This window comes from Brassica rapa, chromosome A02, assembly GCF_000309985.2.
Source record: "Brassica rapa cultivar Chiifu-401-42 chromosome A02, CAAS_Brap_v3.01, whole genome shotgun sequence".
Taxonomy (NCBI): domain Eukaryota; kingdom Viridiplantae; phylum Streptophyta; class Magnoliopsida; order Brassicales; family Brassicaceae; genus Brassica; species Brassica rapa.
The window spans coordinates 6,080,374-6,096,502 of NC_024796.2; the positions used below are offsets into that span (position 1 = coordinate 6,080,374).

General features: G+C 28.8%; 3 protein-coding genes across 3 annotated transcripts; all 3 read right to left on the reverse strand.

The window, feature by feature from the left end:
• Nucleotides 1-51: 51 nt before the first annotated feature.
• Nucleotides 52-1,738, reverse strand: LOC103851783 (E3 ubiquitin-protein ligase arih1-like). Its single transcript, XM_018656401.2, has 2 exons — nt 535-1,738; nt 52-386 (listed from the first exon to the last, which is right to left on the reverse strand). The coding sequence occupies exons 1-2, from the start codon at nt 1,224-1,226 to the stop codon at nt 239-241; spliced, it is 840 nt and encodes a 279-aa protein (XP_018511917.2). The 5' UTR covers nt 1,227-1,738; the 3' UTR covers nt 52-238.
• A 1,678-nt stretch (nt 1,739-3,416) lies between these two features.
• LOC103851784 (18S rRNA (guanine-N(7))-methyltransferase RID2-like) lies at nt 3,417-4,453 on the reverse strand. Its single transcript, XM_033284230.1, has 6 exons — nt 4,445-4,453; nt 4,275-4,331; nt 4,128-4,181; nt 3,875-4,026; nt 3,678-3,780; nt 3,417-3,581 (listed from the first exon to the last, which is right to left on the reverse strand). Exons 1-6 carry the CDS (start codon nt 4,451-4,453, stop codon nt 3,417-3,419), a joined length of 540 nt encoding a protein of 179 aa, XP_033140121.1.
• A 1,887-nt stretch (nt 4,454-6,340) lies between these two features.
• Nucleotides 6,341-10,638, reverse strand: LOC103851726 (cytochrome P450 81F2-like). The gene is made up of 3 exons (XM_009128603.3): nt 7,717-10,638; nt 7,218-7,505; nt 6,341-7,127 (listed from the first exon to the last, which is right to left on the reverse strand). Exons 1-3 carry the CDS (start codon nt 8,296-8,298, stop codon nt 6,516-6,518), a joined length of 1,482 nt encoding a protein of 493 aa, XP_009126851.1. The 5' UTR covers nt 8,299-10,638; the 3' UTR covers nt 6,341-6,515.
• Between the last annotated feature and the right edge of the window lie 5,491 nt (nt 10,639-16,129).

Here is a 16,129-nt window from a genome sequence, read left to right on the forward strand (position 1 = left end):
TATCTCTGATTTTATTCGGCATTTACATGGAAACTTTAGAGAGCATAGGGATCGTTTCAACTCGTTTATATATAATCAGTCACAAACTAGCACATCCTTAATAATCTCCCAGGGCCAACAAAAGCACAAGAGTAGAGTAGTAGCAAACTATCGTTTAAGTTCACACACAATTCAAAGGCTATTTATTATTCAGTTGAGAGAGGGATACGACTAAAAATTTAAGACCGAGATAGTCTTACTAAAGGAGGTGGAATAAAACACAAAGTATTAGAAGAGTAATCAAAACTGACATAAAAAAAAAAGCGAAGATGAACTCTTGGTTGCAGTCTCCATGGAACCCACTGTTCCAGAGGTAGCCACACTTGTAGCAAAACGCATTCCCACACCTAAAACGCATCAAAATTCGTAACGAAACACGCAAACGTTTATACACCAAAACATAATCCGTTCTTTTGAAACAACAAAACAAATCTCTTGATGTCAGTATATATATATATATATATATATATATATATATATATATATATATGTTACCTGCAAATTATGCGGCTGCATCCGTAAGAGCGTCCAACCATGTGATAGCACTTGGGACATTGCCGCCACCCATTAAGACTCGCCAAAGATTTCAGCTTTGCATCTTCTCGATACTTATTAGGAAACAGCCTCCTGTAATCGTTGCACGATAAATTAAAATGCCATGGAACTCCGCAGTGGACACATAAATCCCCATGGCATTTAAAGCATCTCCCGAATCCAGAATACGATCCCCTACGAGAAAGCTCGGTCATGGACATTAAGTGAGAGCAACTCTCATAAGGGCAATAAACTCTCTCCGCCAAAGGGATCGAGTTCTCTTTAATCCTCTGCATCCACACCGATCTTTCCTTGAACGTTAAAAGATCGCCGCATCTGTCGATAGAGAGATGGAAGATGCATCCGTGATGAGGACAGTTAGGTATCTTGCCATCGACCAGCTTCACGTTAATGTGTTGTTTCACACAGTTAATGCAAAACCGATGACCGCATCTTTCAACGTAGAACATTAGGTCGGAATCAACGTCGTCCAGACAGATTTTGCAATGCTCCGTCTTCTTGTCTGGTTTGCCTTGACGAGGAAGAAAACGAATATTGTGTTGTTTTTTGAGCAACGCACTGTTATCCTTCTGGTCACATGCTGCAACCTCGAATTCTGGTTTTACTGCCGCCGGTCTTATTCTAGCCGCCATCTCCTCGCCTTAAAGAAAAACAGTCGCACTTTATATTTATTTAGATTCTTTCACTAGAAGATCACTTTAATCTTTTTGTTGTTGAGATACTGCAACAATATTTCTGATCTTAGGTTTGTTATTATCATCTACCAAGCTTATCAAGATATATTTAAATTAAAAACACTATAAATTAATAATGTTAAAACTATAATATTTTATTACTTTATGAAGTTATTACTTTATTCAAAATAGATTCATATATTTATATATATATATATGTAAAATAAGAATAACTAAACCTCGATCCGTGCAACCACGCGGATTTTTTATGTTTTTTAATATAAATATGTTGTTTTTAATTCTAAATTGATGTATATTATAATATATGTGTCTATCAATTTTTTAAAAATAATAATTTTACGGTATATTTTTTTCATTGAATAGATTGTTTCAACCTTTCACATGTATTTGTATCTTCTTCTATATATATATTTCCGGATTATTATTTCATTTTTAAAACCGTAACTATATATATAAAGATTAGTAAAATATTGTTTTATTGTCATATTCAAAGAAATTGTAATATTTCACAAATTTAGAAAGTTTAAAAAATATTAAACTTTTCGGTTCATAGATTTATATTATCGAATAAATAATTAAGCATTTAGTTTTTGTTTAAGTTTTAAAATAAACTATATAGTTTAAAATTTGTTTTCATTTGTTTAAGATTAGTAAATATTAATCATTGTTAGATAATATGATTTTTGTTATTTAAAATTTTTTTTTTATAATTTTAAAAGTTAACATCGACAAATCTTTAACATATGAATGTATAGTATTACAACATTAAATTATATTTATTTAATTTATACTATCTATAAATCCAATGAATTATCTATTGTTTAAATCCAATTATTGATAGCCCAATAAAATTTTTTGCTAGTACCAAAATTTAAATGATAAGATTAGAGATTAAATATAACACGACTTTTTAGGAATAAGTCCATTAAATTTTTTTTAAAAAAAAAAATCACACATGAATCAAAGTTGTCACTTCTGTTTTAATATATAAGATAATTACTTTCACTTCTGATGTATCAATTACATTTTATAATTGTAGTTTACATATAGTCAGTGCCGGTCCGGATTCCTCAGGCGCCTAAAGCGGACTAAACATATGTTGCCCCTTAACTATAAATAAATTTTACTCTATTTTAAACATATATATAATCAAAATAATATCATATTTCATATACTATTAAAATTTAAGCTTTTTAAAAAAGTACAAAACATCAAAACACTATTTGCAGCTCATATTTTTTTTGCAGCTCATTTTATATGTTTTTTACCTTCATATTTGAAGTTCTTGTGGTTGATTGATTTGTAATACTACTATAATAGCATATTCTACGAATACAAAGAAGCAAAAGAACAAAATATATAATCTATTGATAGAGCAAAACATATAATAAAATACGCCAACATCAACTTCACAAATTATTATTTTTCATAGATTTTCAAAATATTAAAATCCTATGATAGTTTTAATTTGTTGAATTTCATAAGTTTTTAACAAAATTACAAAAACTTTTTTTTAGAAAGAAAGTAAGAAATTTGAGAAAAATGTACCTGAAACTTCCATGGAGCTATTTTGGCAAAGACAACAACAATTGTAGCAAAATAAAAATAAATGAAAAGATAGATGGGGGAAGATAAATCATTCTTTAATAAGTATTTGTTATAATAGGCATAAATAAAAGGAAAGTTGGAACAGGTAACCTATTTTTCCGTAATGTCTTAAGTAGTTGTTATTCACTTATTCTCGTAAAAATAAATCAGGATAATAAAAAGTGGTACCGTGGTTTCGAACCCCTAACCATTATAATAGAATCACAAGAAGTACAACCAATAGACTAAAATCAATTTTATAAATTTTGGCGCCCCTAAAATACATATTATCTGTGGTGCCCAAAGCCCAAGCTTTATGGGCTTTAGCCCAGGGCCGGCCCTGCATATAGCTCCTATTAAATTATTTGGTATATATAAAATATGTATTATAAAATATAAATGTGTTAATAATATTAGAATATTTTGGAGTGCTAGAAAATAAAAACACAGTAGGGATGTTCAGTACTTCAGTGTTTAATTTTTTTTTAACGACCAAAGGTTGATAAAATAATATTAGCGTTTGAAGAGTCCACAAGAACATCAGAAACGCGACTTGCGTTTTCTAGCGGTGTACTTGGAATCAGCAGGAACATCGTTTCCTTTTCTTCTACTTTGTTCCTTCTTCCTCAAGACCCAATCCCTTTCTTTCCCGTTCTTGTTCGTTCTCTGCAACTTCCTTGGCCTGTTCCTATCTGATACCCAAACCTTTCCACAAACAAAAGCCAAGAATAGTAAATAAAGACTTCCATATACTTATAACTCTACTTATACAGCAGCAAGTAATAAAAGAGACTTCGATACCATTCCATTCTCTATCATCATCATCATCAGAGCAACTATCTTTATGACCATAGTCAATATTAGTTGGAAGAGGACCACATGTGACGACCAAGAACTCTTAGTACTGCAGTTTAGACAACATCCCCCAGGTGTTAATGCTTTGTTTTCTAAGGTCAAAATGTGAAACCAAAACTTAGCAATTTCTACAAGGACGGTACCTGTGCGCGTAGTCTAAAACAAACCAACCGCTAAATCCAGCTTTCATGGCCTGGCAAAAGATCAACTCACGCTGAGCGAGATTCTCAGGGTATATTTGAAAAACTGCCCTTGCTCCTCTTGATAAACATCGGTATAGTGATCCAAAGAAAGCCTTTTTTAAAAAAAAACTTGAGCGGTCAAAGATTAGTTTGTACCATACTATCTTATTGATTGTAGCTTAAAAGTAAAAAAAAATGATTTATAGTTTTATACATACTTTAACCTCAAACGAGGTTCATGCCATGACTTGTCTGCATTGCCTAACCACTGGAATCAGGAGACAAAACAATGAGGTACGTAGTTTAGATACTAAGTACAGAAGTTATGGAAACTTGAATGTAATTAAGGTAGCTTGAGGACCTGAACAGCAGATATACTGATGGCTCCGTCTAGAACTCCTGCACGAAGACCTAAGCACTGAAAGACATGATAATAACTTGGGGTAAGCAATTGCTAACACGTCATCATTCTTCTTTCCTAAAAGAGATATAACAATTACGAAAATGTATTAGAGAGACTGAGAGACAAACCTGCCCCATGTCACCAAGTAAGAGAAAGAGATTTTGCTTTCTTGCAAACAATTTAGTCAAGAAGATGACAAAATATATAGTACATACTTACAAAGTTGTAGTTATAAATTTTGTCAATGTACAACTTGTTAATTCTCTATTTTATGAATTGGTCATGGAATACAGATAATTTTTATTAAAAATTAAGCAATAAATTGAAAGGTTTGGTTTGAAAATAAGCAGTAACAGAAAAATCATATAGATTTTCAAGTTGGTAATCATACTTACAGTATTTTGATCATGACATTGTAAGATATAGTTAGTCAATATAATGATAACTTTTGACTCGTCGGATATACTCTCTCCGTTCCACAAAGATAGACTTTTTAATATTTTCACACATATTAAGAAAACATATTAAACTACCATAATAAATGTATTGCTTTATGTAATTTTTAATTTTTAATAATTTTTAACCAATAGTAATTCAATAAAGTCAATTAATTTTCTTGAAGTTTATAATTTTTTTATAGAAAACACAAAAAATACATCTTTCTGAAACAAACTTTTTTTTCTAAAAAGTCTATCATTAAGGAACGGATGAAGTATTATTTTGTATTTTAATAATATATCTTGATTATACTTGATCTTAGTCCAAAGAGAGGAACCCGCCGCTAAATTTAAGATTAAAAATACGTTCATCCGGGTTTACATTTTCTAGAGGAAACTTTTTTTTTTCATGTTTCTCCTTTATGCCTCTTACATTTTTAAAAAAATTTACTCATGTATTGGTGTTCTTATCTACTATATTTTGTGAGGTCAATTCTCAAAATCAATAAAAGTAAACGTTCTTCAAAAAGATTTCGATTTCGATTTTTTTTTTTAACTTAGGGATTTCTCAGACCTATAGAGAGGTCCAGATTAGTGGTACGGTCTCACTCTGGATATTTAGATGAGCCATAAAATAGGTATATCTCTGTGTAGCCACGAAGTGAAATGTAGTGGAATGTTTTCGAACTGTAAGTCCATCTCCGTGTATAAGGTCCATCTCCGCGTGGCCAAAGTTCACCTAGCACTGTACCACCACCTTGTAGTTATTTATTTATTTATTTGATACATTGTTGTTGTTGTATTGTAAACTCGAATACGTAATTGGTGAATACGTAATGAAACTAATGATAAGAGTTTTTACTTTCTTGCAAACAATGTAATTAATAATGACAAAACTACATACTTACAGTATAACCAACGTGGTATGTTGGTAAGTTATTGTGCAAGTGTCTTTCAAATAGTGTTTTCAAGTCTCCATACATGTAGTTTGTGGAAACATTGTGACCTAATGATTAAGGTTTAAAGAATTTCACATCAAATATGGAGTTTAATTTCCAGAAAAAACACAATTTTGTGAAAGTATTCATTGTATTCTCATATGTTGCATGTAGTTGAACATCATATCTAATAAATATATATTATATAATATAATCGATGATTTGACCAGTGTTTAAAACTACATACTTACAAAGTTGTAACTATATTATTTTGTCAATCTTCAACTTGTAAATTCTTTGTTTTATGAATTAGTCATAGCATATAAAGAAATTTAATTTTAAAATTAAGCCATGAATTGAAAGTTTTAGTTAAATGCTAAGCAATAATTGAAAATATCTTAGAAATTTCCAAGTTGGTAATCAAACTTACTGTGTTTTGATCATGACATATAATGACTGTATAAGATATACATTAGTTAATATGAACTCAGCAGATATATTATTTTTAAAAATAGATCTAAACCACACTTTATCTTAGCCAAAAGAGAAGAGCACCCGCCGTTAAATATATATTAAAAATACGTTCATCCGCTGTAATATTTTATAATTATATGAAATTAATTATAAGGAAAATGTATGATTGTTCTAGTTTTAGTTTCAGTTAAATTTATATTAAAAAAAAATCCTTACATTTTCTTATAATTATTTTCATCACTAGAACTAGAACAATCATACAATATTTAAAAACAAATAAAAATATATAAAATAATTGGTCCGCAGCAATCTTCAAATAGTGAACCAAGTGGATTATACATAGTGTCATCTTAAGCCAAATCATTAGTCATAATTGAACGCTGATGGCAAACAGCTCGTAACGGCACGAGCTTACGCATAGCCATTCCCGGATTCTCGGTCATATCAATGTCCTCACCGTTGACTTTCTCCCAGTCAAAGCATTGAATCAACGACCCTAAAGCTAGGGACACCATCCTCTGCCCCAAAGCTGCACCAGGACAAGTCCTTCGTCCGTTCCCAAACATCATAAGCTTATTAGCGTTCGCAGCTGCTTTGTCTTCAAAACGCTCTGGCATGAACCTCTCAGGTTCATCCCATAGCTTCGGGTCTCTGTGGATGGCCCAAGAGTTCACTAGTACGATTGTGCCACGCGGCATGTCGTATCCTCCAATCTTGATATCTTCAGAAGGAGAACGGGGTACAAGAAGTGGTGCGGCCGGACACAACCGGAAAGTCTCGAGAACTATGTTTTGGAGATAAGGGAGATTCACAATGTCTGGCTCGTCGACCAAACGTTCTTGTCCAATTTTATCATCTATCTCGGCTTTTGCCTTTTTCAACACTTCAGGGTTTTTCAACAAATTAGCCATTGCCCATTCTAGCGTCACGGCTGCAGTATCCGTTCCCGCAAGCATCATACTCTATATTTATAATTTAAATATGTTAGTTCATCTATACATATTTTTGCAAATATAAAATGTAAAAAGAGATAGATTATAAAGTGTACTTACAAGCATGAGGCCTTTGATGATGACGTCACTGTAATACTTAGGTTGTTCATGTTGTAAAGACAGCAAATGACTAAGCATTGTGTTGCTCTCTCCATCTCTTCGGCAATCGTCGAGCAGACGCTGCAAGAAAGTGTCCATGGCTTCGCCGAGTGCTTTCACTTTCTTCTGGTAGCTGTGTCCGAACACTTTAAGAATCGGTAGATAATCTCCTGGATGGCTTGCACCACTATTATCGTTGATCTGCGTAACTAGTTTCTTGAATAGATTCGCTTCCTCCTTGTTGTGAACCTTTAAGACATAATCATTTAAGGAAAATAATTTAGTCTGATTAGTCCACGACTCCACATAATAAACAATACATAAAAGGGTCCATCTTTGGTAGGTAACTATTTAATATATTTTCTACAAGAACACTACAATAAATTTCAAAGTGTAAATGATTAGTGAATTTATTCGTATTAAAGGTTAGTTTATATTCATTTATTTAAATGAAACGAACCTGGTCTCCGTAGTAGCGTCGCCCTGTGACCATACGGACAATATTATTGAACGTCAAATCTGCAAGAAGGGGCTCAAGCTCAACGACACGGCCATTATAGTCACGTGAGAGTTTCGTGAGCAGCCGTCGTATCTCGTCACTACGAACGGAGAGGAACCCTGTGAGGCGGTTAGAAGAAAGAATCTCAAGAGAGCATATACGGCGGAGATTACGCCAATGGTCGCCGTAAGGTGCGGTTCCGATCGTGGTGTAGTCGTAGGCGACGTACTTGGCCGTCAGAAAGTGCGGCCTGTTTGTTAGAATGACGTCATTGTCACCAGTGAAGCATTCTTTGACAAGGGGCAAAGAAGAGATCACGACGACTTGGCGAGAGCCGTAGCGGAGGGAGAAGATGTCACCGTATTTTTCTGCGAAGCGGCGGAAGAGACGGTGTACAGGCGGTTTCACGAGGTGGAGGTTGCCGACGATGGGAAACGGAGTTGGTCCTGGTGGGAGATTGAAACTCTGCGTTTTGGATGAGATTAAGAATTTGTAAGCTAGTATAAGCAATACGAATGGCAATAAAAACAGAATGTAATCCATTTGTGTGAGTGTGTTTTTTTTGGGGGGGGGGGGGGGGGGGGGTGGGGTGGGTGGGTTTGATTCTATATACTTGGCTCACGATTGGTTCAAGTGATAAATGTTGATGGCCTATGTGTGTCTATTTATATATATATATGCGGATGGGGTTTATGCCTTAAAATAAGGAAACAAATTTAAATAATGAGTGCATGTTTTGAATGTCGACTCTAGGAGTTTTTGAATCATTGCATACCAGGTCAAGCTTTTTTTAAGGGATACTTTGTTTCACTGAAAACGTTATTTTCATACCTAACATATCATAATATATTCAATTTATACTCAATTTATATGCTCGTGCTAAAGCATAAAATTTTTTCAAAAATTACAAATAACATATCTAATGTTTTTTTTTGGTCAAATTATAACTTAGTCGCCGCATCAGTTAACACATCGCGTGCACATTTTTTTGAAAAAATAAAATAATCATTTTATAAAACTACTTTTAGAGAAAATCTAAAATTTATAATTTTTTATTATTTAGTAAAACTAACAAAAATTAACTAAATAATTAAATTTTAATCTTATATAAGAAATATATCGTAAATGTGTCGATCATATCATAATACCTTCCTTATAAGAGTTATATATGTTGTAGTGTATCAAATTCAATACTACTGTTGCAGTGTGTTACTCTTGATTAATCAATGAGTATCTTATTTACATTTAAACAATTTATATTAATATATCATAAATATTTTAAATAAACACAACCATAATTAATTATGGATATGTTTTGAATGTCGACTCTAGGAGTTTTTGAATCATTGCATACCACGTCAAGCTTTTTTTAAGGGATACTTTGTTTCACCGAAAACGTTATTTTCATACCTAACATATCATAATATATTCAATTCATACTTAATTTATATGCTCGTGCTAAAGCATAAAAAAATTTCAAAAATTACAAATAACATATCTAATGTTTCTTTTTTGGTCAAATTATAACTTAGTCGTCGCATCAGTTAACACATCGCATGCACATTTTTTTGAAAAAATAAAATAATCATTTTATAAAACTATTTTTAGAGAAAATCTAAAATTTATAATTTTTTATTATTTAGTAAAACTAACAAAAATTAACTAAATAATTAAATTTTAATCTTATATAAGAAATATATCGTAAATGTGTCGATCATATCATAATACCTTCCTTATAAGAGTTATATATGTTGTAGTGTATCAAATTCAATACTACTGTTGCAGTGTGTTACTCTTGATTAATCAATGAGTATCTTATTTACATTTAAACAATTTATATTAATATATCATAAATATTTTAAATAAACACAACCATAATTAATTATGGATATGTTATTTATATTTCAAGAATTTAGATTAACATATCATAATTTTTAATATAAACACAACCATAATTAATCGAGAGTAACACGACTGCAATACTAGAATTGAATTTAAATAATTACAACACATATATAACTCTTATCAGAATGGTATTGTGATATGATCAAAACATATACAAATCTATCTCTTATATAAAATTAAAATTTAATTATTTAATTATTTTGTTAATTTCACTAAATAATAAAATTTTATAAAATTTTACATTTTCTAAAAATTCTTTTTACAAAACTACTATTTTTAAAAAAAATCTACATGTGGGATCTTCGTCAGCAAAAGTAGCTGACGAATCATCCAATTCAGCAAAATTAGCTGATGTGGCGATTGATATATGATTGGTTAAGAAAATAAATATTAGGTATGTTATTTGAATTTTTTGAAAATTCAGATAAATTTTAACACATCTATAAGTTGGTATTAATTGAACATATTGCAATATGTTGTGTATAAAATGACTTTTTTTTTCCTTTGTTTCATATGACTTTTCTTTGACTATAACGGGTTATTATAATACTGTTTGGTTTATTATGGCGGTCCACAAAATAGTGACATATGAATTTTCCTTGGAAATTTCAATATATGTTTGGTTTTGATTCTTTGATACTATATATATAGTATTGATACTAGCTACCATACTATGTAGACGGTTTCTTATGGTTTCAAGAGCGTGACTTTTTAATTTTTAAGATTATCAGTTCAAAACGAAGATGATTTATATTTTTCAAACCAATATTATAGATAGCTGGCCTCAGCTATTTAGAAATTAAAATTTTCGTTGTTTATTAAAAAAAAGTAATAATTCGTGCATGAGTGAGATATTTTATAAAATATTTGATGGATAAATAAGTTCTTTTAATTTTTTTAAAATAATTACAAAGATATGTAAAATAGATTTTAATAATTTGATAAAATTTAGAATTGAAATTTTTGAAATTTATCAATTCAGATATAATAAGTAGTTTTAAAATTTTGAAGTTAAATATTTATATATATTTAATGTGAAACTTTAACAGTTTCAATAATTTATAATCATTGTTAAAATTTTAAATTATTTTACATATACAAAAATACACATTATTATTATATTATTGTATAATTGTATTATTTATTTTAATAATTTTAAAATATTATAGAATACACCAATTTTATTAAATATTTATTTTTAAATAATAAATTGCCATATATATTATTTTTATTACATTAGATCATTCATTAATTTTATTAAACGAAAGAAAGAATACTAATTTTCTAGATTACTAAATAAATTTATTGTTTGTTGAATAAAAATTCAACATAAGTTAGATGAATCAATCTATTTTTAACAACCTAAAACGCATTCTAATAATAAAACATGGTATAGTTTACCAATTATAATGTTTTCAGTTAATATATAAGGAATATGCAGTAGATTTTTATTGTCTTATCACTAGTCCGAAAGATTATTGGTGTGTTGAACATATCTTCTGAATTATGTTTTGAATGATATACTCTCTTGATGTCATAATAAGTTATGGTTTATAGAAAATGTTCAGCTTATATGATATATTCAGTTTCAATGCAAACATAATTAGCTTTTATGTTTTTCTACTATTTGTATTTTATACATTATTTTGTCATTAGTTGCTTTTGTGTTAAGTAAATGATAATTACAGAATGCCGTCTGAAATTAATAAAAAATACATATTTTTCTTCCACCATTATAAAGCCAAATATTTTGATATTCAGGTTTAGAAATACGTATATATCATCCAGACTGATCCACTTGCATTAGATAACCGTTTGTTTCTTTAGAGCTATTAATTGCAAAGCCATTTCTCTTGCACTTCAAAAAAAAAAAAAACTATTTTCCTTGCACGACTTCTCAAACGTGGCTGCTCATTTGAGTTTAAGATGCAATAATGATTGTTGGATCGAAGGTGTCGACGATGTTCCATTTCTTTTCATGGTTTGATATTTTTTTTTTTTGTTATTTGAGGAACATTTTTATTTATTAACTTTATTCTCATGTGTGATTAATATAACTGCCATTTTTTAAGTGTTATTGTAGAACTAGATAATGCTATTGCACATTAAAACTAGATAATGATTATACTGTATGTTTTCACATTAAACATTTGATATCTAGGAGATTTTACTTCTTATATATATATATATATATATATATATATATATATGTATATATATTCGCAATTTTTTTCCTTTTTATGCATATTCATATACGAAGATCATTATAACATTTTTTTTTAATATTCTAGACGTAGCTATATTTCTCGAATGTACAGGAAGATAATGTTATCAAAGCCTCGACTTATTCTCATCTTCTCATCTGTGTATTTACAAACGTAAAAGTAATCCAACATCTTTGTATTTATCTTTGTAGAAAGACATATTATTTTTTTGTTAGTTGGGTTTGTTATGGGCAATATTGTATAGTCATATACCATTTTTCTAAACATATCTATAATCTTATTATATATGACAAAACTTATAGATTCAAGTAAATAAACGAGGAATCAACCCTAGAATTTAAATAAATGGATGATTTAATGGTGTTTTAATATCAAATCCAATAATATTGGTTTCCTAGATTTATTTGATTTCTTTTGCTAATTTTACGTTTGACCGTAATTTATGCAACAGACAAAATATAAGAAATTAATATAAGCAATCAATATAACGCAATCTGGTTTCGGTTAATATAGGAAAGTTACTACCAATTTATACACAACTTTCATGACCAATTAAAAATTATACACAAAATTGTAAGGATTTTTTTGCCATTTGTCTCGTGATGGAATATATTTGATCGACTCAATTTTGGTGGCCTAAACCCTATCAGACTATCAGTTATGACTATATACATCATACTAAACTTTCATCTACTGTATAATTCTATTGCCTATGTTTTATCTTATATCCATAATTTATATTATGAAAGCAATAGTTTTTATTGTCTATGTTTCGTTTTATCTTAAATTCATAACTAATTTTATCTAAATCTTTGCTTATTCTTATAGATTTGCTTCCACGAACTATACTTCAATTACTCCTAACAAATAGCACAAGTTTTTTTAAAAAATCGAAATTTACCTTATATAAATATGCTCAATTTCGTTCAATCTTTCATTATATAATATGTAAAATTTGTGACTATAACTTTTACCTTTTTAATATCTATAGACTGAAAACTATAAAATTTTTAGTCCATTCACTCTGCACAGAGCGCGGATTAACACCTAGTACACATTTAAAGCATAAACAATCTCTTTAAAGTGGAGATCTTTAATATAGAGCATAACTACAGTAAAATTCTTTTATAATATTTTTTTGTTTAAATTATTAATTTCTAAAAAAAATAATTTGTATTTTATATTTATACCTTTAAAATTCCTCAGTAAAAAATATAAAAATTCGAAATTATAAATGATAATGTTAAGTATCACAATAAAATAAATATTTATAAACATATTAGAGTATATATATATATATATAATTGTATATATTCATAAGTTAGAGGTTTATAAAATATATAATTTTTAATTACCGTCAATGTTGATTAACAAGTTTAAAACAATGTAATCATTTATTTTATAGATAATTATGTGTATAGACTCGATTATCTTGTATGAAGCTCTTATAAAGTTGAATGCATATCCAGAATTTGTTTTTGAAAAAAATATTGATTTGATAATTAAATAGAAAACAAATAAAATTAATAAAGAAAAAAATATCTGAACTATATTTTTAATATAAAATTTTAGGTATATATGTAAAATTTTGTAATTTTATCAATTTAGAAATTATTGAAAAACTATTATTTTTTTTGCAAGATTATCTTATTCTCTTATATAATTTATCATCATACTAATCTAATTTAAGATAGATAAAATTTAATAATTATGGTGTTTATGACTTTATTAAATATTTATTTTAGAAATAATACATATATTATACATAAAGATGACAAAACTAATAGAATAGAGTATATATATATATATTTTTACATAAAGTTGACAAAACTAATAGAATAGAGTATATATATGTGTTGATAAAAAAAAAAAGAGTATATATATGTATATTATAACATAAAGTTGACTAAATAACTAAGAGATTAGAGTATGAGCCGTTTAGTCAAGTGTATATATATTACATATATAAATAACTGTAAATAATTCATACTGTACATACGTCCGATTCAAGTATGTATAATGCAATCGGCGTTTAGTTGACAAATAAAAAAAAAATGCAATCGGCAAGCGCCCGCCACTATGTACCTGGTCATAAATGTATGATGGGGTGGAAAACATAAATGTATCAAGAAATAATTTAGCGAAAATGCAACCACTTTATTAAAAAAAAATTTAGTGAATAATAAGTATTTTCTTAATAAATTCTACTCTGACCGAAACAAAATATGAAAATATACGTCAAAGTGGAATGCCACTTGATTCATAATGTTGAAAAGTGTTTTTTTTTTGTAAACTGAAAAGTGTTTTTTTTTTCGTGTAAAGAGATCAGTGTCAAGAGATAAATCGACTCCACAGTTTGATTTTTCTTTTTTGCTTTCCATATTTTGATGAAAAAGACTAATAAGAAAGAACATAGTAATCACCTTACTAAAAAGGATTTTAATCATTTGTGAAACTTCATATTATGTGGGCTATGAAATTTATCACTACAAAAAATAAATCAGCAATAGCTATTTACTGAAAAATTATCATGCAAAGCTTTTTCTATCTTTCTGGAGTGACCAGATGTATAATATCTCAATTTCTAATATAGTGTCATACGTCAAATTTTTATAAAGAGGAAACTTATTTATGTTAGTAAAATGTATTTATTTTTTTGTCATTTGTCTATAAACTATTTAGAATTAATTGTGAAAATTAGAGATTGAAAAATTTAGAGATAAATAATATGCACTAAAGTGGCTTTTGATATCGGTGTTAGTAAGGTAAAAATACAGGAAAAACTTCGTGGTTAATATAGAAATGATAAATAAAAAGGTCTAACCATCAGACAAAGATTAAGTTCACACTTCAAGAGTAGGCGTAGAATTTGCACAAATGGTGACGGTCGATGGTATCAAATTCAAGATTCATAAATGTAGTCATGTAGTAAACAACGAAGATATTATACTATGTGAACAAAGACATTCTAATTCATTGTATACGATGGTGTATGTGATGATGCTTAAAATGGATAAGGAAATGGATATGTACGTACCAGTGACATTCAGTTTGATTTTTTTTTCTGTTTCCAATCAATTGCTTTCTTGATCCCGTTTGGGGGTTTTCTGGGGTTTATTGCATTTCGTTGATCCTTTCTTTAGTGTTTAGTATATGTCTTCTGTAGACTGCTTAAGGTTTTAGATTGTATTTGCTGATTGCGATGTTGAGATTTTAATCCTTGTAGGTGGGATATTGAAACCAAATCTTGAGTAGCAACAGAATTTCTTGTGGCTTTGGTGTGTTGAAAGCAATATAATGAGATATGTGTAGATTTTTAGATCTTGGCTTTTTAATGAAAAGGCGTTAACTTTTTTCAAACTTGAAATCGATTGTTCGTCTCAAAGTCATGCCAATTAGCAGTTCGTTTAGTAGGATGTTTTGGTGATTTAGTCGTTTCTTTTGTTTTTCCTTAATTTTTTTTATGTGTGTGAAGTGTGATTCTGATATTTTATCTGTTAATTCGTCGGTTTGCAACTTTTACGTCCGTACCTCTTAAACCGCCATTTAAACCTTTTCAACTCTAGAATTGTATTCGTGCACATTTTAATTTATTAATAAAAAAAAAATTTGTTGCTCAAGTTCACGGCTGTGAAAAGCCTGTGAGATGGCCGATTTGACCCGATATCTCAATTAGACCGAATTTAAGATTTTTCTAAGTCATAATTCAAGGTCTCGTTATCAATATCATGGCCCAAACTCAATTGGTTAAGACGTGAAGTATTGCATGATTAGTCCCCTATATATTAATCATATTACAACCTTTTTTTTATATGCACGTGTCATCACAAAAATAATTATTAGAAATAGAAAAATAAGTTAGTCTATATAAACATATATTATATTTTTATTAAACTAACTATCAAATTAATTAGTAGTGTACAAAATAATATTTTTTTTTCTTAAATAAAAGCTACGAAATTACCTAATATGGTTAACATATATATGACAATTAATAATTATGAATAATAGATATTTGATAAAAATTTTCTAACCTCTCTATTTTTTGTTTAATTTTATATTATTAAAAGAAATTAAACAATCACATTAAGCATATAATAAAAATATTTAGATTTATTCTTATATGTTATATTTTAAATTTTAAAAAATGACTATAAATTACTAAAAATGGTAAAAGTCCCACATTTAAAATTTTGTGATCAATGGTTAAAATTTTTTTTTGTTCAAGCAAGATACAAATGATG